The sequence below is a fragment of the Brassica rapa genome, chromosome A03 (genome assembly GCF_000309985.2).
Source record: "Brassica rapa cultivar Chiifu-401-42 chromosome A03, CAAS_Brap_v3.01, whole genome shotgun sequence".
NCBI classification, from domain to species: domain Eukaryota; kingdom Viridiplantae; phylum Streptophyta; class Magnoliopsida; order Brassicales; family Brassicaceae; genus Brassica; species Brassica rapa.
In genome coordinates this window covers 34,300,851-34,325,488 of record NC_024797.2, presented here as the reverse complement: position 1 = coordinate 34,325,488, position 24,638 = coordinate 34,300,851, and the positions used below count along the sequence as shown (strand labels likewise).

The 24,638-nt window shown below is 35.5% G+C and overlaps 2 protein-coding genes and 2 long non-coding RNA genes across 4 annotated transcripts; 2 read left to right on the top strand and 2 right to left on the bottom strand.

Annotated features, from left to right (window-relative positions):
* The first annotated feature begins 476 nt into the window (after window positions 1–476).
* Window positions 477–8,254, top strand: LOC103847833 (DNA-directed RNA polymerase IV subunit 1). Its single transcript, XM_033287713.1, has 19 exons — window positions 477–1,282; window positions 2,221–2,317; window positions 2,415–2,535; window positions 2,601–2,722; window positions 2,815–2,853; window positions 2,945–3,163; window positions 3,267–3,419; window positions 3,510–3,605; window positions 3,686–5,554; window positions 5,619–5,788; window positions 5,857–5,923; window positions 6,009–6,127; window positions 6,217–6,365; window positions 6,436–6,698; window positions 6,763–6,936; window positions 7,002–7,139; window positions 7,226–7,482; window positions 7,546–7,657; window positions 7,754–8,254. Exons 2-19 carry the CDS (start codon window positions 2,234–2,236, stop codon window positions 7,934–7,936), a joined length of 4,335 nt encoding a protein of 1,444 aa, XP_033143604.1. The 5' UTR covers window positions 477–1,282; window positions 2,221–2,233; the 3' UTR covers window positions 7,937–8,254.
* Window positions 8,173–15,641, bottom strand: LOC103847834. The gene is made up of 11 exons (XM_033287506.1): window positions 11,871–15,641; window positions 11,728–11,795; window positions 11,213–11,642; window positions 11,001–11,140; window positions 10,891–10,894; window positions 10,565–10,819; window positions 10,508–10,514; window positions 10,123–10,244; window positions 9,239–9,977; window positions 9,130–9,157; window positions 8,173–9,040 (listed from the first exon to the last, which is right to left on the bottom strand). The coding sequence occupies exons 1-10, from the start codon at window positions 12,097–12,099 to the stop codon at window positions 9,130–9,132; spliced, it is 2,022 nt and encodes a 673-aa protein (XP_033143397.1). The 5' UTR covers window positions 12,100–15,641; the 3' UTR covers window positions 8,173–9,040.
* A 60-nt stretch (window positions 15,642–15,701) lies between these two features.
* Window positions 15,702–17,113, top strand: LOC103829749. Its single transcript, XR_004456303.1, has 4 exons — window positions 15,702–15,888; window positions 16,195–16,309; window positions 16,400–16,532; window positions 16,809–17,113. It is a non-coding gene; the product is annotated as an uncharacterized LOC103829749 (long non-coding RNA).
* Window positions 17,114–17,964: 851 nt separating this feature from the next.
* On the bottom strand, window positions 17,965–23,129 carry LOC117132764. The gene is made up of 2 exons (XR_004456304.1): window positions 20,168–23,129; window positions 17,965–20,069 (listed from the first exon to the last, which is right to left on the bottom strand). It is a non-coding gene; the product is annotated as an uncharacterized LOC117132764 (long non-coding RNA).
* Between the last annotated feature and the right edge of the window lie 1,509 nt (window positions 23,130–24,638).

Genomic DNA, 24,638 nt, shown 5'->3' with positions numbered 1-24,638 from the left:
AGACACATGTCGCGTGTAAAAGCATTGTAATAAATGCGTTCACACTAAAATGAACACATACCACATGTAGAGAGATTTTCAACCAAATTCTACATAAATATGTTCACACTATGTACTTTACGTTTTTTTTAATATAAAACTCACATGCATGGTTTTTCTTTACGTTATTTTTACTGTTTACGAATAGACATGGACAAATTATTCATAAATTTTAATTCGATTCGTTATCCATTTTGGTTCGAACCGAAAAATCCGGATATCTGTTACTCTACGAAACAAATCAAATACTAAACTGCAATATTCGTAAAAAAGGCAAATTACAAATATCAATATTTATAGGAACAAATAGATATATATATATATATATATATAAAGAATCATATATAAGTTATATATTATAGTTTATATAAATTTTACAATATTTTTGTTTTTAAATAATTTCATTTTAACAATTTTATTTTTCATGTATTATTTTGAAAAAAATGTCATTTAATATTAATTAACATTATATTTATATATTTATTAACCATATTTATATACTTTTACATACACATATATGTGCACATTGACGTGAACACCTTATAACTAAGTATTTACCACATGTGAAATATCTATGTTTTTTGGAAGTTAAATATTTTTTTTCTTAATGATTCTTTCACTATCGACTATATTATAGTAAAATGATTTGTCTTGATAATTTTCTTTTCTTTTTTTAACTAATATTCATTTAGAAACTATAATATGAAATCATTGGTTCGACATCACCATTATCTAAGATTCATAAGATGAAAACAAACAAATAATAGTAATTTTTTATTATTAGAGGAAAAAAACCAAAAACATCAAACATTTTAACCGAACAAACAAAATAAATATTGATTTAAAATGATAGTTATATTTTAGGAGATTAAAAACAAAAAAAACAACCTAAAACAAAACCGATATCCAAATTAAATAGATTAATGCCTTCTTATTGAAAATAAGGAAACTAATAATCATATTCCGCACAACGCACGTCGGATACCTAGTGAAACTAGTAAACTTAAAATTTCCCTTGTATAACTGACATCTAAACAAAAGGATACCCAAAAGGTCAAAGGGTAATTTAGATATTTACATTGCATCTTCTTCCTTTTCTTTTTTACATTCCAAAGTCTGGTTTTGGTTTTTAAAGGAGATTATTTGTTCTTCCGCTTCCTCTCTCCTCTCTCTTTTGTTGTCTGCCGTTTCCTTGCGGGGGAGGAGAACAAACGTCGACTTAGCCTCCGATTTCGAAAAAACAGTAAGCAAATTTGACTACATTGCTCTCAATTTTCAATCTTCTTCTGCTTTCTTTCTCTTCTTTTTCATCTTTACGATTCTCTTTGTTGATCACTCTCTCGAGAATTTAAGTTGTTTTTTTTTTTTTTGATCGATTTTCATATGTGAAATCTAATTTCTTTTACGAAGCCTTGAAAGATTTTCGATGATAGTGTGGTATTCAGCTTGTTTCGCTTATGCATGTTTGTTTAGTTTGAAGATCGTCTAATGTTTTGCAAAGCCTTTCTTGAAAATGGGTTTTTATCTTCCCTTGGTTTTCTCTCAAGACTCGATTAGTGGGTTTTTAGCTTTTTTTTTTTTTTTTTTTGCTAAGAATGAAAATTTCAGTGTTAATGTGTGGTTAAAGCTAGAACCTTTTGGTATGTGTGTGTACTTGTTTGGAATAGATTCTCCTTTTACAGGGTTTTGTAGTAGATTTCTCAGTTAATCTTTTTGTGTGCTCCAAAAGTTTGTAAACTTTCGATAATGTGTGTTTTCAAAGTTTGAACCTCTTTCTTTTCTGTGTCTTGTACGAACAAAAGAAAGTTTATTTCCAGGGTGAGGAGAGAGAGAGAGAGAGAGAGAAAGAGTAGATATCCTTTGTGGGTTCATGCTAGATTCGATATGTGATCCAATACTAAATCTCCATTAAAAAAAAAAAATCAATCTTGTTTTTGATAGGCCAGTGGGAGAGACATACTTTGCTCACAGTTTTTTTGTCCATACCAATACTTGGTCTATCTTGATCAGCTCCTAGAGAGAGTTGTCTGGTTCTGTGTGATTTGTGAACTGTTAAAAAGATTGTTTTTTTTTTTTTTTGTTCCATCTTCTGCACATTGGATATGTCACCAGTGATTAAATTTGATCACTAGAAGTTTTTGATAAAACAATTTGCCTTACTGATGAATAATCTTGTTGGAGGTACTTGTGCACCATGGAAGAAGAATGCGAGGAGCTTCAGGTGCCCATGGGGACTCTAAAGTCCATAAGGTTTAGCATTTCGAATAACAAAGACCGAGTAAGTGCTGCCCTGAATATTCAATAAAACCTATAGCTAGCTACATCTTTTGTTAGTGCGTAGAGAACTTAATGTAAATGGTATATTTGTATTACAGAAGAACATGGCTGTGATGGATGTTGAAGCTGCAAATCAGGTTACTGATTCCCGGTTAGGTCTCCCCAATCCAGATTCTATTTGCAGATCATGTGGCAGCAAAGATAGAAAAGTTTGCGAAGGTATTAATGAATCCAGTTTTGGTGATATTATTTGCATATTAATGATTGTTTTTGTTTCTGTTTAGGGCATTTTGGGGTTATTAACCTCAAGTACCCGGTGATCAACCCGTATTTCCTTAAGGAGATTGCTACATTGTTGAACAGGATCTGCCCTGGATGTAAATACATGCGGAAAAAACAGTCTCAGGTTCAAGAGATTTATTTACCAACACATTTTTTTTATGTCAGGGTTGTGTTACTTAACGATGTGTGACTAACACTGCCTTTTGCTTTGTACAGAGTAGTGAAGACCGGCCTGAGAGATGTAGATACTGCACTGTAAGAAGAAGAATCTTGAGTGCAACTAACTTCCTCCTTATAAGTTGTCTTTCTTACAGTTTTTTTTTCTTTTTCTTTTTGAATCTTTCAGTCAAATACAGGTTACCCTCTAATGAGGTTTCGGGTAACGACAAAAGAAGTCTTTAGACGATCCGGAATTGTCTGTGAAGTGAGTGAAGACAATCTGTTCAAACTCAGTAAACGGGGATTATCATCACTACCTCCAGATTATTGGGAGTTTCTGCCTAAAGACTCTAACATCGACGAAAGCTGTTTGAAACCAAGCAGGCGGATTCTAACTCATGCACAGGTAGGTATACAAGAGTGACATGTTTAAATATCCATATCCTCAGTTTTTTTTTTCTTTCTGTTTTGGTCTGAATAAACTTTTTCACTTTCTGTTATTCTGGCAGATTTATGCATTGCTGTGTGGGATTGATGAGAGGCTTATCAGGAAGGATATCCCCATGTTCGACTCTCTTCCTCTGACATCTTTTCCAGTTACGCCAAACGGTCATCGTGTATCCGAAATGGTCAATCAGTTCACCGGGGCTCGACTAGTTTTTGTAAGTAGATGAATCTTGAACTGTTTTCTTTTTGATGTAACATGTCTCATATGTACTATGGTTTGTTTTTTTTTTTTTTATTACGATTAGGATGAACGGACTCGTATCTACAAGAAACTAGTTGGCTTTGAAGGAAATGGGCTTGAGCTGAGTGCTCGTGTGATTGAATGCATGCAGTATTCAAGAGTACGCACTAGTTTGTAATAGACTAAGCTTCTTGTCTTTCTTGTAATCCTCTGTCCATTCTTGTTTTTTTTTTGGCACAGCTCTTTTCAGAAAACATGTCACCGAGTCAAGAATCTGCAAACCCTTACCAGAAGAAGTCAGACACTCCCAAACTGTGCGGTCTAAGATTCATGAAAGATGTGCTGCTTAACGAGATCGGTGACCATACGTTCAGGACAGTAGTGGTCGGTGACCCTTGTCTCAAGCTTAACGAGATCGGTATACCTCGGAGGATCGCAGAGAGGCTTCAAGTATCAGAGAATCTCAACGACTGGAACAGAGAACGCCTCGTGACTTCCTGTTTCCACAAGCTCCTCGAGAGAGGAGAGACACACGTGAGGAGAGGAGGAAGCTTGGTGGCTATCCGAGTCATCGACGATCTCCAAACAGGAGACAGCATTTTGCGGACGTTAAAAGATGGAGACACTGTGTTGATGAACAGACCGCCTTCGATTCATCAGCACTCGCTTATCGCAATGTCGGTCAAAGTCCTCCCTACTACTTCCGTTGTCTCCCTGAACCCTATCTGCTGTTTACCCTTTCGCGGTGACTTCGATGGAGATTGTCTCCACGGGTACGTTCCTCAGTCGATCCAAGCCAAGGTTGAGCTTGACGAGCTTGTGGCTTTGGATAAGCAGCTTGTTAACAGACAGAACGGTCGTAACCTGCTTTCGTTAGGACAGGACAGCTTGACAGCGGCTTATCTGGTCAGCGTCGAGACGAACTGTTTTCTGAACCGAGCTCAGATGCAGCAGCTTCAGATGTACTGCCCCTTTGAGCTTCCTCCTCCTGCGATTATCAAAGCTTCGAGCAGTGAGGCGCAATGGACGGGGATGCAGCTGTTTGGGATGCTTCTGCCTCCAGGGTTTGAGTATACTTACCCTCTGAACGATGTGGTTGTAAGCAACGGAGGGCTTTTGTCCTCCTCTGACGGGTCTGGTTGGTTACGTGACGGTGAAGGAAACTTCATCCAGGGCTTGCTGAAGGAACATAAAGAGAAAGTGCTTGACATCATGTACTCCACTCAAGAAATGTTCTCTCAGGAGTTGCAGATGCGTGGGCTGAGTGTTTCTTTAGCGGATCTGTACTTGGCCTCTGATCCGGAGTCTCGGAGGAACTTGACAGAGGAGATTAGTTACGGATTGCAAGAAGCTGAACAAGTCTGCAACAAGCAGCAGCTTATGGTCGAGTCCCGTAGAGACTTCCTCGCGGGTAATGTAGAAGATATGGCTGCAGATTTGGACCGCTTCTGCTACGAGAGACAGAGATCAGCGACCCTCAGCAAACTTGCGGTTACTGCATTCAAAGATGCTTACAGAGACGTCCAGTCTCTGGCGTATAGATACGCCGCCGAGTCCAATTCGTTTCTGATCATGTCTAAAGCTGGTAGCAAAGGGAACATGGGGAAGCTTGCTCAGCACAGTATGTGCATTGGTCTACAAAACTCTTCAGTCGCATTGTCCTTCGGGTTCCCGCGTCAGCTGACTTGCGCCTCCTGGAACGACCCCAACAGCCCGCTTCGCGACGCAAAGAGACAAGACCAAACCGGGCATGAGTCATTTGTCCCGTTCGCAGTCATTGAGAACTCGTTTCTAACGGGTCTGAATCCTTTGGAGTCTTTTGTTCACTCCGTGACGAGCCGTGACAGCTCATTCAGCGGTAATGCTGATATCCCCGGGGCGCTTAACAGGAAACTGATGTTCTTTATGAGAGACATATACGCTGCTTATGATGGGACAGTGAGAAACTCTTTCGGGAACCATTTAGTTCAGTTTCGTTATGAGACTGAAGAAGACATAACGGGTGAAGCAGTTGGATCACTTTCTGCTTGTGCTCTCACTGAGGCTGCTTACAGCGCGCTTGATCAGCCCATTAGCCTTCTTGAAACTTCGCCTCTCCTGAATCTTAAGGTTTATTACTTCTCCTTTGACGTTTTTTATATAACATTATTACCACTTTCTTCTTCTTGTGCAGAATGTGTTAGAGTGTGGGTCGAAGAATGGTCTAAAAGAACAGACGATGTCTTTGTATTTGTCTGAAACGCTTTCTAAGAAAAAGCACGGGTTCGAATTCGGTGCACTGGACATCAAGAGCCACTTGGAGAAGCTCAGTTTCTCAGAGATTGTTTCAACGTCTATGATAATGTTGGTAGCGTGAAACTGTCTTTTCTTTCAATGGCTTCTCCTAACAAATGTTTATCTTTGGTTAATAGATTTTCTCCTAGGACAAACACAAAGATGCCTATGAGCTCGTGGGTTTGCCATTTTCACATCTCCAAGGTACAAAACCACATACATGTGTGTCTATATATGGAATAATATTCTAAAGGAATTTCCTTTTTTTTTTTTTTTTGTAAATGTGCAGAAAGTTCTGAAGCAGAAACAACTGGATGTCGAATCTGTTGTCTCTTCATTAAACAAGCAGTATGCAAACAGGAAGAAAGAGCTGAAGCTTGATGTAATTGATTTGGAGATACAAAGCACGTAAGATACATCCTCAAAAATACAGTATTGGCATTTTTATGTCTATATTCAATACTAATCTGTTATATATTTTATGTGTTGTTGATTAGAAACCACTGTTCTTGGGATGATAAGTCAATGGAAGATGATAGATTCTGCATCACAGTTACTGTTCTTGAAGCCTCCACACACTGTTCTTTGGAACTTGATGCTATTCGACTTGTCTTGATCCCTTTTCTTCTCGAATCTCCGGTCAAAGGTAAAAAAAAAAAACGGACAGTTCTTGTTTTGTTAGTAGTACGAGTTGTGTCATATGATGTTTCTTGCAGGCTACAGAGAGATTAAAAAGGTGGAGATCTTATGGGCTGACAGACCAAAAGCGCCGGAAAGGAACAAGAAACATATGGCGGGTGAGCTTTTCGTGAAGGTTACAATGCATGGAGTTCGTGGCAAAAAGAACATCTGGAGCGCTCTTCTTGAAACCTGTCTTCCCATTATGGATATGATCGATTGGACAAGAAGCCATCCTGATAATATCCGACAATGCTGCTCGGTTTATGGAATTGACGCTGGACGTAGCATCTTCCTAGCGGTTAGTTTCTTTTGTACAGTTTGTGGGAGTCTTGCAGCTTCTAAAGTTTTGGTGATGGTTGCAGGATTTGGAGTCTGCTGTGGCTGATACTGGTAAGGGGATGCTGCGAGAACATCTGCTTCTTGTAGCGGATTGTCTCTCCGTTACGGGAGAGTTTGTGGCATTAAACCCCAAAGGTTGGAGTAAACAAAGACAGGCTGAATCCACTCCTGCACCTTTTACTCAAGCTTGCTTCTCGGTATTGTAAACTAAACTCTACCAACTTCTTTTTCCGGTTGTGACATTTGGTTTAAATATCTACAGAGCCCAAGTCAATGCTTTCTCAAAGCTGCTAAGGAAGGTGTTACAGACGAGCTTCAAGGATCTATCGACGCATTAGCTTGGGGGAAAGTTCCTTCTTTCGGGACTGGAGATCAGTTCGAAATCATCATCTCCCCAAAGGTAATAACTTCTTCTTTAACATTATTGTTTAGTCACGACTTCTTGTAAAGGTTTTTAAATTAGTGGTGTATTCATGCGTTGATTAGGATCATGGGTTTAGTAGTACACCAGTAAAAGTGTATGACTTTCTGAGTAGTACAGCAACGCTTCCAAAGAGAAAGGCAAGCTCCTTGCCCAAATCAGACAACTTCACGGTCCAGCCGTTCCCCTTACTCGATACTGCTCTCTCCAAAGCAGTGAAGACACTCGATGGGAAAGGACTCACCAGGTCGCAGCTCAGAACGATCTTTACATGGGACGACATTGAAAAGCTTTCCCGGTCACTGAAACGTATTCTCTACAAGTAAGGAAACAAAATAGTCTTTTCTTGCTTTCAAACCTTTTGACATTCAGATTCTTTTGTTAGTTACGAGATCGATGCTACGTTGAATGAGAGGGATGAAAGACTTTTGATGATGGCTCTTCTCTTTCACCCCAACAGAGATGAGAAGCTAGGACCAGGCTTCCAAGGAATCAAGGTAAATCATCCTAAGAACAAAAAAAAAAAAAAAAAAAAACTCTTTATATGTTTCTTGAAAAACATTAAAAGATTCTGACCTGGTTTTGTCTTACAGGTGGCTAATTCTAAGCATGGGAATGCTCGTTGCTTCGAGGTGGTGAGAACAGACGGAACAACAGAAGATTTCTCTTACCATAAGTGTGTGTTGGGAGCGACAGAGATCATTGCCCCTAAGAGAGTTAACTTCTACAAGGCCAAGTACCTTAGAAACGGTACGGTGCAGGCCGGTGCTATCTAAAAAAAACAAACGATCTTCTGTTGATATAGTATGGAACAATGTAGGATGGTGTGTGTATTAAGAAGGTGATAGATAGAAAGATAGATATAGGGGAAAAGCTTGTCTTTGCTCTAAGCTTCTTTTTGCTCCTTTCACTATGTGATACCTTTGCCTTCAACCTTAAAAAGGCTTAAAGGTTCATTACTTAGTGGAAGCAGCAACGAGAAGCTGGCAAAGCTGGGCTTCTGTTCTGTTTCTTGTTTCTGTTTCTGTGTTTGTAAAACTCTTTAATGTTCCGTTCCCCGGTTTAACTATGAATGAAATATCCGGTTATGTTTTTTTGTCCTTTCTTTTCATTCCTATAACATCTTCTGCTTCTTTTGTGAGAATTGGAAACTTATTTTGGTTACCTAAGTGTATTACTCGGTAATGCGCTGTTTTTTCCTGGTTGGTCTCAGTTACCAATTCGGCACAGTCTATGAAGAGAAATTAGATGTTCAAGTTTTAGGGAGCCAACTCTATTTATTATAGCTCATGGGTTTACCTGTATCAAGAGTCTCATATTTGACATAAAGACACATAAACTTAAAAGATAATAGCACCACAACCTTTGCTGCATACTTTTATCATATCTCATCACTCCTTGATCCATTTCAAAGTCATTCCAAGTTTGTGTTTCAGTTCTTCGAACTGTGTTGTCTACAATGGCTTAGTTACAAATTTATTCATTAACCCATTGAGAACCATGTAGTCCGAGGAACTAGAAGATAAACTTAATACACTTTGAAACCAAGCAAGCAAGCAAGCAAGGAGTGGTGAGACATGATATGATCCATTTACAAAGTGAAACGAATATTTATTGAAACCACTTGAAAAAGAGGCAATGACGACAAAATATAAGACATAACATCTAGCTAATGTTGTGGTGACTTTTAATATAAGACATGACTTTTAAACATCATTACCGGGTTTTTAGTCAGCACTAAACCAGAAAATGATAATAGGTAAGAAGGAATGCAATTTACGGGAGAGTCATCGTCTATATCAGGTTGTGACTGAGCTCTAATTAATGCCTTCTTGTAACTGCTTGATCTTCTCAGGATATCTTGTAGGCTCCCTGAAAACCTGTTCACAAGACAAGGCATACAAGTTTCATGAGCATAATATATTTAGTTTGTGTAGCTTATAGATGATACCACTAACAAGTCACTTACTTATTTGTTACTCCGTCCAGATTGTTTCCTGCTCAGATCAAATATTAGCGTGTCAGATAGAGAGAAAGGAGCATGAAGTTTAAGTTAAATTGGGATCTATATAGGTTACCTTAGCTTCCTAGACATAAAAGTCACATCACTGCCATCATTTGGAACCCTTGACTGCAAAGGATCTGTACTTGAGCTAGCTGGTTGTTGAGCTCTACTTTTTTTCTCTTTCGGTTTCATTGAGCTCAATGAACCATTAGAGGAACCGCTTGGATGAAGATCAAGCCCCTTCTTCTCCTTTTTAGATTTAGCCCCACCAGCCACTTGATCTGGTTTCTCTTGATTTTGGCTGCAACCAAAATTGTCTCCCATATCATCAGTTAGACTTTTCTTGGAAAGGCTCTTATCCACAGCATCATCAGCGCACTTTCTCAAAAGTGAAGCATCGCTCTCAGCATCTTTGATGAGAGGGGTCTCCTCCGGAGCAGCATTGTTTACCTCAACTGAAAATTCTTGGGAGTCTGCAACCTCCAAAGCAGCATTGTTTACATCATCAACTGACAATTCTTGGGAGTCTGCAACCTCAAGAGAAGCATTGTTTTCCTCGGTTTCATTTCTGATAATACTATCAGGCTCTTCTCCTTCCACAGCTTTGACAGACTCATCAACATTGTGTGCATCAGAGGAAACGACCAGAGTTTCTTCTTCTTCAGCTGGGGTCTTGGATTTTTTGGTCTTAGTATTAGACTTCACTGATTTAGCCTCATCGGCATTGGCTTCAGCATTACTGGCCTGGATATTATCTGCAGCACTTGGTATAGCTTTTCCACATCCCAAAGTATCATGAATCGTCTCAGTTTCTACACGAGAAATAACATCACCTAATAAGTTAGAGAATAACAACACTCAGCCAAGAATCAAGAATGACATTATGAGTTGATGAGATAAACTCCGAAGAGAATTGATCTTAGAGGAAAACTATATTCAGCAAAGCATTGAAATTACCTTTCTGACTTGCTTCTGTAGAAGAAGGAATGCCTAGATTTTCGATTGGAAGAGATTCAGGAGTAGCATCAACAGAATCAACATTTGCAGCAGGAACTCCTTTAATCTTATTCACAATATCTCTTCAAGTTGTAATTGAAGCAGCAGAAAAAGACTGACTGATGGCATCTTTGATCTCTTCTTTCTTCTTTTTTTTCTTCTCTGTATCTGGTCTGGTGGTAACCTCACTGACAGTGTCCAAATGATTTGTTGTGTGTCTCACTAGATTGTCAGTTTCAGTTTGATCTCTTCCCACATCTTCGATAGAAGAAATCTGAACCAGCTCATTTTCTATAAAGAATCAACAATAACATAATAATGAGTTATATATAATACAAACTACTACCTGAGAACTGAACATAAAGGATAACTAACTAGATTCAGTAACGAACTGAAATATTACCTTTTTGAGTTGCTTCTGCAAAAGAATCATCAAGATTTTCTCCTCTAGAGATTGGAAGAGATTCAGGTACATTTCCAGGAAATTTACCTATCTCATTCACAATATCTCTTGAAGTTGTAATAGCAGTAGTAGCAGAGGATTGATTTGCTTTATCTTCTGATCTCTTCTTTTCTGCGTCTGGTCCGGCTGTTAGCCTACTGTTAGTGTCCAAATGATTTTCGGTTTCAGTGTCATCTTCCACAGATTTCTCAATTTCTACACAGAATCAGAAATAACAACATTATGAATTCATAACAGAGAGAGCTGTGAACGTTAAGGGATTTTACCTTTCTGAGTTGCTTCAGCAAAAGGGTTACCACGATTTTCTCCTCCAGAGGCTGGAAGGGATTCAGGAGTAGCAGCAACACTATCTACATTTGAAGTTGTAAAAAAAAACAGCTGCAGAAGACTGATTGATGTCATCTTCTGATCTCTTCTTCTCTGTATCTGATCTGGTTGCTAAATGATTTGCCTGGTGGCTAACCAGATTATGAGTTTCAACATCGTCTTCCATAGATTTCTCACCCATCTCAGTTTCTACACAATAAAATTATGATTAGATTCAATAAACAACAGATGATCAGTATTCTCTGATCCAAATTTGTATACCTTTACTTGTTGTTGTTTCCGGAAGAGTATCATCATCTAGTTTTTTTCTCGGTGAAGATTCAGTAGCAACAACTTCAAGCTGAAGCTGAACATTTCCACTTAACTCGTGACTCCCATCAACATCAAATTCTGAAGCAGCAGCAGAAGATTGATTAAGATCATCAACCTTTGTTTTTTTCCAACTCTTTTCTCCATCGGAAAGTTCCAGTTCCCTCTTCTTTCTTGTCTTCTCAACTTCCAAATCTTCTTCCTCGAAAAGTAGAGAATCATTCTTGTCTTCCTCATGGATTAAACAATTTTCAACTTTGACGGCAGCATCAACAAACACAAACAAACAATTACGACCGATGCCGTTGAAAACCATACTCAAGAGCATAGAATCTGGCAAGTGATAATCAAAAAGGAGACCCCTCGTATTCTCACGATTAACCTAAATTAAATTAGGAGGTCAAGAAAGAAACAAAACCACAACTTAGCTAAAACATTATTAAAAACACACACACTGATGTTGCTACCTTAACCGCAGATATATCAATTTCTCCAAGTTCGGGAAAACACTCATGATGCTCCTTGCATAGTTTCACTATATGTATGGTGAACCCAGAATCATCATCAGATCCATCGAATGGAGATTGAAGTGAAATACACTTTTACCTACCTTTGAACTCGGAGATGGTTTCACGGTCGTGAAGGAGAACCAGGAGATGAGTGTCTAGGCTGGTCTCTACGTACACGCAGTTAGTCTCCCGCGTGTCAGATTCAGCCATTGCCGAGGTTGGATTTGGCGGGGAAAGAAGATGAACAGGTTGAATATCGTTTAGATTAACAAGTCGCTTGGTTACTCTCAAAGTCAGACGACATTTATATAATGGGTAGTTAATCTCCATTAAATATATTTTTAACGTGTTCCAAAAAATATATATTTTCCCACATCTTTTTGTTTGGTACTCTTAATTACGTAAAAAGAGGTAATAAATTATTCAACCATATCTATGCTACTACTAAATGAAGAACAATATAAAATGATTCGGTTTTATCATGTTCAACTTCTTTTAAAATATTTACTAAAAGACTTTCTCGTGTTTATGCACAGATTATAAATATTTATAAAGTAAATATATTATAATAATTGATTGAAATTTACTTTAATTTAAGTTACTTCATAATTTGTATGTATAATTTATATTAATAATTTTATATTACATTAATTACACATATAATTTTAGATATGTTATATCTCGTCGATTTTGTTGCTCTTATAATCAATTTAATTCTCATTTGGATATATTAGATTTCATCTATTTCTCTAAATTCAACTATAATATTTTTTTATTTTAACTAAATTAAAATTTTGATTAATTTTCTTATTTGCATTTAGGTTGATTGTTGTCTTAGATATTTAAATATATTTTAGTAAGATTATTATTTAACTTAAGATTATTGTGCTTAAAATGAAAAAAAAAACTACAGTTCCAAATTACATATATTAATATAATGATAATATTATAAAGTCTCATGCATATATATAAATTTTACAAAATAACTAAACTGTAACAGTTGGTTAATATTTTATTTTTATTTATTAATATGTTTTCAGTCATCCTATAATTTATATTTATAAAGTGGATATATCATTAGTATAAAATTATATATTTTATTGTATTTAAATCTATGAATTTAGGTATAAGTTGGATTAGTTGAGTCACTCATGTTGTGAGTACATATATTGAGTTACATTTATTTTTTCAAACTCAAGCTCAAGTATAATTATTTCTGATTATAATTAAGTCAAATCAAAATATTTTTATTTATTGCTTAAATGTGCATGTATTTTCATAAAATTTATCAAATTATATGTTGATTTTTTTTAAAAATATTAGAAAATAAAGCGGTGATCTATAGGGTTACATACATAAGTAACTGACAAATTTTTAGAAGCTCATGAACGCATATCAATATTTACAAACATTCAAATATTTCATAAATTCTAAGAAAATTTATGCCTTAGATTTATTGAATGAAAACTGAAAAAATATTTTAAATAATTTTATTGACGTGGACACTATTATTGTGTATCTGCATTAAAATTCATTTTCGGTATGCCACACAGAAATCACAATGAAACAACATTAAGTAATACTTTTGTTAGAGTTTTTATAGGAAAACTGTTCCTTTACTGATTGAAACGAGTATTGATTGGACTCTCTTGAATGATATGCAGTGACGGACAGAGAAGAAAACAATAGAGTGGTCGAGGAAGGTCTTCGAACAGATGGAATAACTGTTGATTTGAATATGCATCACCAAAAGATTTTGCAGGTCTGCGAGAATCTTCTGCAGATTCTTCGCTTTCATCGCAATCATCTTCATCTTCCACCTTGAGTTCTGAAGTAATCAGCAATGGCTTTCAAAGATATGAGGTATTGAAACTGTTTTTCTACTTCATGCTCAAATACACGATGGAGATATTATACTTTCGGAATCTAGTGTTGTTACTTCATACTATTTTGGTTGGACAACAAGCTTTGTTGCAATCTTCCTGGCGTGCCTTGACCTCACAGTGCTACCAATCAACATTCTTGTCGGGAGTTACATCAGTAACATGTTCGAAGACAGGTACATGTTCGAACCCTTACCTCAAACTGAAATTCTAGATCATATGCTTCTTGGTGCTTGATATGCATTCATCTCTAACTGCAGGCAAATCCTTTTGACATCTGAGATCATAGTCTTTATCGGGATTCTCTTCAGTTTTAACTTGTTTGTTCCATACACCGTACCACAATACGTAATCTCTTGTCTAGTAATGTTTGTCGCTGCTGAAGTACTCGAAGGTATACAAGTAAACAAACCTCTGTCTATATGTGTTTTCTTTAAGAAGCAACTGTTTCTAATGGCTTTTGTTTTGTCTATATAGAAGTATTGGCTCAATTGAGTTTATTAGATGAGTATAATACAGTATATATACTGTGTACAAGCTGTATACTAGGGATTATACATTGACTAAAGTACCTTATCTACTTATCCTCTACACACCCTTTGGCACTTATTTTTGTTTTTATATTTGTTGTCAAATATATTTTTTGACATTATATTTTTTACTTATTATTTTTCTTTTTTGTTTTGTTTATAATAAGAACATATTTTATATCATCTTTGTATATGTCTAACTAAAATTATTTATTATTTATTATTATTCTTAGAGATTATAAGGTTGTATTAGCATGATATGATTTACATGATAGAAATGGTATACATTTGTTAAATGTTAGCTCAATTTTTTTATTTATAGTAAGTATATTCGAGTTTTAATTGTTGTGGTTAATTTTAGTACTCAAGACATCGATTATTTTACATTTTGTATATATTGAATGTACTTGTATTTTAAATAAAATTTCAGTTTCCATGTATAATTAGTGGCTGTTTTACTTATTCTATTACCTCGTATATTGTTTTCATTTGCTATATCGAGTAATATAAGTATTAATTTTAAATTTACTATAAATTTATTATGGGACAGAAAAAACATAATATAATATATGTATTAGTTAAAAAAGTATCGTGTGCTATAGTTTTGGATCAAGATAGATATATTTATTGAATCATTATGTGTTTTGTGTTACATGTTGTTAATACTTTTTTTTCTTCTGGAAGATATCTATACAATACTAAAAGCAATATATAAGCCATGGAGATGCATGCCACATAGGATTAAAAATTCGGACCAATCAGAGATTGGCTTTTTGCCATGTCATTTGAGCTGAGTTATAATGAGCATTTCGTGTGGGCTTTGTAAAAACAATAATTCAGCCCATCACCACCCTTTTGACAAATTCTTTTACGGCTCAAGTTTTGAGAGTCAATAACTCTTCCACTCCGTCTTCTCCTTTTTTTTGTCAATCTTTTTTTTTTGTCAATCCCACTCCGTCTTCTCCAATCCATGAGTTTTAACGTTACTTTGAACTTCTCCTCATCAATCAATTATCAACTTTAAATTCTTCTTCAGTTTTTCGTTCCGCCTCCCCTTTCTACTCCTCCTACATAAAGCCATATGTGTAAACCTAATTGTATAAATGGCAAGCAAAATCTCAAAATCGCAAAATCAAGCACCCCGTCGCTGTCAACCACAAAGTATCAATATTGTGAAACACGTAAGGTTGTTCATTATAACTTCAATTTTTACTTTCAATAGTGGAGCATTCAATCATTAGTATCATTGCCTATGTTGTCTACGATAAGAAAATTAGTTGTTATTCTTTTGATTTTAAGAATTATATTTCAGAAAATGGCATGGAGCAATCGCTTTCTTCAAAATCTCCACCATGCCCTTACCGTATCTTCCAAGAACCATCAAGAGGTTGAGAGACTTTTAATGCCTCAAAAAGATGGAGATCGTTAGTTTTCTCTGCGGCTCCATCCCTGTTCTCGCAGGTAAATTGATTCCCGCTTTCACTATAGTTCGCTCAAATCTCAGGAAATGTACGTTATATCTCCCACTCTTTCATTGAAAACTTCTCCTGCTTTGTTTTCTGTTTGTCTGGTGTTGTTGCAGAGTGAGTGTTCTGAGGTGCCACAAGCTTCCATTAGAGACATATCTTAATCAGCCTCCACTGCTGACTGATTTTCCCTTAAAAAACTTTTACTCCTTGCCGCAATTACGTTTAGGATAACGTGAGGTATGTTTTTTTTATGTTTCCCAGTTATCTTCAAAATTCCAGGTCATTTTACAACTATATGAAAACTGTGAATAATGGATAGAGAATGAATCGCTTATGTTTATAGTGTTTTAGTTCTATTAATATTTTTTTCATGGGTATCATAGAAAACAATATGTGACTCATGAAGGGAAATAAAGTTGGACATAATTACCCAAAAAGGTTTCTCTCAAAAGTTTTGTGGCTGAAAATCTCTTAAAGTAAACACTTTTTATTAATAAGAGATCCAGAAACTTTTAATATGTTCTGTTATACTTCGAAATATAGGGGAAACAAGCCGTCTGTTCTCGACGATTACTATTCCGGCTGGTAAGAAGTCTTCTCGGGTGGTTTCACGGAAGAGGAAATGTCTAATATATGATGAACTGATAATTCCAAGCAAGTAAGATATCTTTTTGTAACCTTTGATAATTTTCATCTACGGAGTTCCTTAATATGTACGTGTGTAAAATTATATATACATTGGTTATAGTGTAGAATTATGAAGGAAATGACAGAAGACACAAATACATTGGTCATAAAACTGAGAAAGGTTCCTCATACTGACTATCATGAGAGAAGAATCAAACGTTTTGCTGATCTATCATGAAGTTCAGGGGAAAAAAGTGAGTAATTTTGTGAAACCTTCCTCCTGTCTTTCTAGAATGTTACCAAATTTCAATGGAAATGTATAAAACAGACATGCTTGGATATTTCCACACACATTTCGATAGACTACATATTATCGTTTAACTTCTTCTTGGTTTCCTTTGTCTTTCATGCACATTTGTTTTATTTTCTAATTTTATAATGCTTCGATCGTATAGAGGAGAGGCAAGAAGTTGTTACTGAAAAGTTTGAGTGTTACACAGGTCCTGAAATGTTTCTTTCCTTCACTGCAGATGGGAAGAACATTCAAGCTGGTTGATGACCAACTTTGTCCGTGGTTTTTGGCATTGCAGGTTTCACACAAACGAGCTAGAAATCTACTCTTACTTGTGTGGCTGCTTATGGTATAGATAAAAAATGTTGTAGACCTGCATTACTTATTTATGTGATAACATGAAGCTTTTTTTGTTTCACTTTCTAGCTATTGCTTTGTCAAACTTTGCATTTTGTTTTCTTGGCTTGGGGTTGTTTCTTCTACTGCAAACCGAGGTTTTAGTAAGGATTTTTTACTATGTAATACTGATTCATTTCGTAGTTAGGTTTATTATGTGTTAAACGTTGGAAAATGTAAGATTTAGAGGAAGAATGGAAAAAAAAAACCTTTTACCCAAGGTTAAGTTGATCAAAGTATCTACATATCAAATTATATATAATAGTAATACAAAAACTCAACAAACCAGACATCAATTAGTTTATCAATTTTTGAAATTGTCTTATCTTTATATTAGAATTAGAATTAGTTATAAAACTAAAGTAATATAAAATTTAGGTTATTTACTGCATAGATATTCTATGTTATTTACCAATACCATTCTCCACTTTTTCGTTCTTTTTAAAAAGGAGAAAAATATTATATGTATCAACCTAAATACATAAAAGCTTTCTTTTTAACAGAAACTCTTACAAAAAGGAAATATTAATATAGGAAATAATGGATCTCTTAAAAACTCTTTTACTTGCATAATGCATACAAAAGATTGATGTTCGATTTTTAATCAATGCATTTCACTTGAAAACTAAAACATAAATCAAAATATGAATGAGTGGTTTAATTTTATTGGGAAGCAAATAAAATTAACAAAATAATAATTCAAAATATGTGTTTAATTTTTATTAATATATGTAAAAAAATTATAACATCAATATTTTAAATTGAAAAGGAGTATATAATTAATATAATAAATTAGTTTGTTTATGTAGTATATAAATAATCCAGCTGAAGATAATCTAGGAAGGTTCTCAATAATCGACTACAATTATCCTCTTTTATTTTATCATATTTATGGTGATCATCTTAAATCAAACTAAATGTTCGCTATAGAGACCAACTTCACCTAAGGATGGACATTTTGATTTAATACGACTTTGGTTTGGTTTATTTGAGTCTAAGAAAGCTTTAACCAAAATTAATCCAAATTAGTTTGGTTTGTGTTTGGTTTAGTTTGGTTTGTGTCCGGTTTGGTTTGGTTTGGTTTGTGTTTGGTTCAGTTTAATTTTGTGTCTTTTTGTGTTTGTTCAGTTCAATTGAACCGCATATGTCATAAAGCTATATATGTTCAGTTCATTGGTAACAATTATGATGAAAAAGTGTAGAATGGATACTCAAACACATCATAGAGAGTTATTTAAAGACTTAGACCAAGAGCACCACTCTTCACATTATATTCATTTAGTAACAATCTTCATATGTAATTTACAAATTGTGAAAATATGAAATTAAATCATCACCATATATAACTTTCTTAAACACCATATTATAACTTTAAAATAAGTCATCAAAGCTACAACCCAACATAAAAGTAAAGACTAATATCTTTGGGACGAAATAAGAATTCTTAATTTAGAAAGTCATTATTGGTTTATATGATTTAAATATAATTTTTTGGTGATGGTTTGATTAAAATTGTATTATAAACTGGTTTGGACAGTTATATTTTTATTTGTAGTGTGTTTTCATGAACTGGTGTGGAAAATAATATTATCTTTACGTTTGGATCAAATTATTATCATGGATACATCGTATGTAGTTAAAACAAAGTTTAAATCAGCTGTAAAATTTACAATTGTTTTATACACCTCAATAAATAAGATAAAATTTATTTTAACCCATAACTAGGTTTAGTTAACTTTTACTCATCTTATTTATCATTTTATATATGATTTCCAGTAATAACCAAAACCAAATGGTGAGTTATTGAATTTTTTTAGATACAAAGCAATGAATAAATATAAATCTATTTAATTTTTCTACCAATTTAATAGTTGAAAAATTGATTGTAATATATATAAACAATTTATATTAAAATATAAGTGTAAATTTTTTAATTTAACTAAAACTTATACGCATACCCCGGGCGTAGCCCGGAAAAATCCCTAGTTGGTTATAAAGCTTCCAAAAAAAAACTGAAGAGAACTCAACTAAGTAGTGAAGAACAAATAATAAGCAGAGACTAATCACCATGGCAAAAATAAATTGTGAACCTCGTTTTTTTAGTTTATATCCAAGTTTATTCAATATTTTTGGCCGACGCAAATTCTTTACTACAGAACATTATTATATTTTGTGAGTATATGTTGATGTTATTGTCGATGAGTTAATCATTAGTGGGTATATGTTTATGTTATTGTCGAGTTAGCTTCTGCTAGGACATTTGCTAGCATAGTGTAACCATACTAAACCGAATTTAATTAACAAAAAATATATATTTTTATTTTAATTTATTGCTAGTGTAATGTAACCATACTAAACCTGATTTAATTAAAAATATATATTATTTTATTTAAATTTATATGCATATATTTACAAATACAATATTAACTATCATTTTTTCAATATACAGATAATCTGAGTTATAATGTTATTTCAAGTAAATCCGGTTTGAAACCGAATCCAAATCCAATTCCAATACCAACCTGAATACAATCCAATATGACATCAATTAATCAGAAAAGAAACTAAAATGAATTACAAATGGTTTAGGACTTGGTTTCAGTTTATATATTAAATCGATAAAAGTCAACCACAAAAAAAACATGTAAATTCATCTTCTTCATAAACTTGGGCATATAACTTTCGACAAAGAGGACCATAGATCTAATTGCCGAAAATCCACCTTCAAATCAAAAATCACCATCCGAAAATCTTTAAATCCCCGTAAAAGCCAAATATACAAACCATGATCATCTTTATTGATTTTTTTTCAAATGCAAAATTACTGATGTATATTAAGTGTCACTTACTTGACGGACAACAGTAGAAGAAACATAAACCAAACTGAGATCACGATAAGGTATAGGCACTGATGCACATCACAAAGCTGTAAGCATCGCAACTTATGTTGTATGGCTTACCATCAAGAACCTAACCATAAGTTGCATTATTACATACAGAAAACTTATTTGAAGACGTAATTAGCAATTTTTTTAACTTACGAAAGTTGCGATGGTGACGGTTGAATCTGAAAGTTTGAAGTGGTGCCCTGGAGGAGCGTCGACTGTGAAGTGGAAGAAGGATGAATAAGATGGTAAATATATATAATCAGTAACGACACCTTAAATCGTAAAAATATGCAGAGAAGATGGAGAGGCCAACCTTTTCATCATTCAAGAGTATGTCAAGTTGTCAACTCCATTAGCTCTCCTTTCTTCATATCTCTTGCTTCCATAAATGAAAGAGAGGCGGGACCACTGTCTGCGGAGGCGAGACTGAATTGGGTGAGGCACTGGTATTTGAGGAAACAAACAAATCTGCAGAAAAACATAGACAAGTGATGAATACAGTAGACACATACAATCTTCACCAAAACAGGATACATAAACCATATCAATGTCGTCATTAACACTTACATTGGAAGGCATCTCACCAAAGGAGCTCTATCTCTTCCAAGTGAACGAAATGTTGAATTATCTATTCCAGTGAATCTTCATAAATCAAAGCTAGTATTATCTATTCCTGCTCAAACCACAGGGTCCAATCCCCTCCGTTGAGCCAAGCAAGAACCGCCATCTTCATTGCCACTATTGTTGAGCCAAGCAAGAGTCACCGAAACCGTGAGATGCTCGGAAGATCTGTCCGAGTCGGACAATCCGATAGAGTCAGATACGATGGTCTCATTATGGCTCAGGCCCTTTCACCTGTAAATCACCATCATTAAAACGATTTAACAGGTAAAAAGAGAGATCGATTCTCTGCTTCCCAAAATCATTCAAAAGTCAACACCCAACAACATGATAATAAGTTTATAGTTGTTAAGAGTTGTGAAGATGATGTTAAGTGGACGAAAGTTGACCTTTTATAGGTGTTATCCACCACCTCCAGAGAGATAGGCAGCAATGAATCACATTTTTTGTGGTCGAAGAAGTAAAGATGGTTGTTAATAGCAATTTCAGAGGAGAATAACTTCATACGAAATGACGCGAAACGAAACTCGACCATGGGGGATTCCTCATGAAGATTCGGGTACGAAAGGACGCAATGAAATTCCATTGATAACTCAATTTCAGTCATCTAGATTCCAATCTCTCGAGACGCCATTGACGGAAGAACACAAACCCTAGTTGCAGCGTGAAAGTAAGGAAGAGGGCTTCTCAGGTCTTGGGCTTAATTCCTATTATTAACGGAAGCCCACAAATTCCCTTCTTTTTTTTAAATGAAACACGGAGTTGTGATGTAAGGGACATGTGTCGTTCTCTCCTCTCTCTATTTAGTGACATGGCAAACTGAAAACTAACCATAAGTTGCATAAGTTGCATTCTTACATACAGAAAACTTATTTGAAGACGTAATTTTTTTAACGTACGAAAGTTGCGATGGTGACGGTTGAATCAAGTGCGTCCTATGTCTTCAGAAAGGTGAAGGATCCTTGCCTTAGTGAGATTTGGCTGATAAAAGTGCATGAACTGATCAAAAGGGTCGATCAGTCCATCAGTACGGTCACTGGTACGTGCAGTATGAGCCAATCGAGCCAAAAGAGAGAAGTCTCGATCATTTTGTGAAACCTCATGATCCAAGTCAAGTCTGGCATGATCTTTCTCAAGTCTGGGATGATCTTTCTCAAGTCTGGCATGATCTTTCTCAAGTCTGGCAGAGTGAAAAACATGAACCTCGGTTGAAATGTTCAGAACGTCCTGAACTCCATGCTGAGCTGGTTCCATGAAATGATCCGTGGACTGCGGCACATCATTCCCTTCCTCTTCAAAAATATTTGTCCTCAAATCTGAAAGGAAAAGGATTATAAGCAAAAGAACCATAATCAGAACGTTGCTCACCTTGAGTTCGGTCCAGTTTGTGAATGGAAGAAGATCCTTCTTTATGACCACAATTTTGCTCTCCACCTGACCCTTTCTTCGGTTCATGTGCATAGTCATCGAAAATTGGTAAAAGGTCTTCCTTTTCTGGCTCGGTTTCAACTTTCTCCAAAGTCACCAACGATTTCTGTTTTTGGCACTTGTTGGCATAATGACCTACCCTATGGCATTTGAAGCACCTGGTAGAAAGAGCCTTTCTTGTGGTTTTCACAGCCATGATTTTATCAGAAGACAACACATTAGTTTTCAAATCAGAATTTGAAAGAGAAGAAGAATTACTCTGTTGTTTTGGTGCAGAAAAAGTGTTTGTATTTCCCTTCTTTTTGAGTTGTCGGACAACATGAATCACCTTATGCAACATCTTTTCCAAGCTGGCATAAGTCTGAAGCTCGTTCTGATCAGGCACATCACGGTTGCTTCTCTTGGCTTTGGTGAAGGGATGATCACCACTTCTGACCCTCTTCTCATCATCATCGAACATGTTTTGCCTCTTTCTTTGGTTTCTTTGTTTCTGCACAGAATCAAACCCATTAGAAGAAAAATGTTTCTTATCTCCAAAAATCAATTGCTTTTTTTCAAGCACGGTTTTAAAAGGATAATAATCATCTTGTTGTAGTTTTGAAGCCTGATTTGATTTCTTGTGAAGTCCATACATCCTGAAAACACTTAACAAAAGAGTTAGCAAATAAAAATCCTCACACTCTCAAAGTGTTTAGCTCACGATTTTTAGGTGATCACTCAGATTCTTTCCACTGGTTCAAAGGATGATAGGCAGTCAAAATTCAGCAATCAAAACCCAAAACAAACTTTTGTGGGAAAAGAAAAGAGAAAGAAAGATGAAGAGACTTTTGATATGGATCCGCTTTAACTGTCCTAAGGCTGGGTTTCTCTTCAGCCAGCAGGGTTTCTCTTCCACCACTCTCCCTGGATTTCTCTTCAGAAGTGATTCAAGCCAAAACTTTTTTTATTTTATCGATTTTTTTTTTAATAATAGGCGATCACAAGGGAGTAAAGGAACAGCCCAGATCCAAGAAATAAGAAAAGAAAAACGTGGAGAGATGAGAAGATGAAAGATGAAAGAAAACAAACCAGCCAAAGTGGCTCTGATACCAACTGAAGAACCCTAAGATAGGAGGATCACTTTAGCTGGGTGTTGGATATGATCCGAGAAGGCAAACGACACTTCTGGAACTGAGATGGATTGAAAGGATCGTCAAGAGATGTGGAATGACTCTTGATATACCCACGATCTAAGGCTAACCACCAAAGAAAGAATGAATGTGTTGGCTAACCACCAAACAACACACAAAGATGAATTGGCTGACCACCAAATCAACAAGCCGGTTCACACCAATGAACTAGCTAAAGAACTCTCTCTCTCTCACTCAGAGAAGAAACAAAATAAACAACCAAAACTGAACTGATTTTATTGATGAAATGGACTATATATTTATAGTGTTTTGTAGATCTAGGAATTAAATGAAAAAGTAGATCTAGATCTAGATCTAGTCTTTAATACGAAAATAAAGAGATATGACTGTTCGGCTTCTGTCCAGATTCTTTGTATCCTGAAGCATGAACCGCGGTAAGGAGAACGACGGATGTGGGACTGTCCGTATGAACCACCATGTCCGGATCATGAACCAGACTGGACCAAGTGCGTCCCATGTCTTCAGAAAGGTGAAGGATCCTTGCCTTAGTGAGATTTGGCTGATCAAAGTGCATGAACTGATCAAAAGGGTCGATCAGTCCATCAGTACGGTCGCCGGTACGTGCAGTATGAGCCAATCGAGCCAAAAGAGAGAAGTCTCGATCATTTTGTGAAACCTCATGATCCAAGTCAAGTCTGGCATGATCTTTCTCAAGTCTGGGATGATCTTTCTCAAGTCTGGCATGATCTTTCTAAGTCTGGCATGATCTTTCTCAAGTCTGGGATGATCTTTCTCAAGTCTGGCAATGGCATGATCTTTCTCAAGTCTGGCAGAGTGAAAAACATGAACCTCGGTTGAAATGTTCAGAACGTCCTGAACTCCATGCTGAGCTGGTTCCATGAAATGATCTGTGGACTGCGGCACATCACTAAAGATGCTGATTGTAACTCACACTCGTTCTTGCCGGTTTAGGCCCTAATTTTTAATGAAGTAGTTTGTTGTTAAAAAAAACATATAAAATATTAGATTCATAAGTATAGTTATATAAAACACGTTATCAACGAGTACTTTCCTCATAATTTTACGTGAAGGAGAATATCGTGGAACCAAACATGAAACATGATGAGTTGTTTATACCATGGACCATATTCTGAGTTTGTCATACACTCAAAAACACATTCAACATTTGAGGCACTTTCCTTTGGTACTTGATATCTGCTCGGACAAAAATACCCTTCATGAGAGCTTTGGTGGTTTTGTTATTAGTTTAACCCTATTTCTTTACTTGTTTTTATCTCAAATATTAACTTTTTATTCTCTATATTTCGACATCTATTTGTATATACTTTAGAAACTTAACATAGAAAATATTTTTGTAATTAAAATATTGTGGATAGTATTAAATGGATAAGACATCCACAAAAAATATGTATATAAAAATAAATGAACTGTGGACAAAGAAAATGTTGACAGAAAAAGATGTGGATCTATAAAATATGAACACTCGTCTAAAACTTGTTTGAACACTCGTCTAACACTCGTCTCACTTTTTTAGCTAAACTTATATTTTTCTTTTGTTTTGTTTCTTACCGACGATTCAAGTTG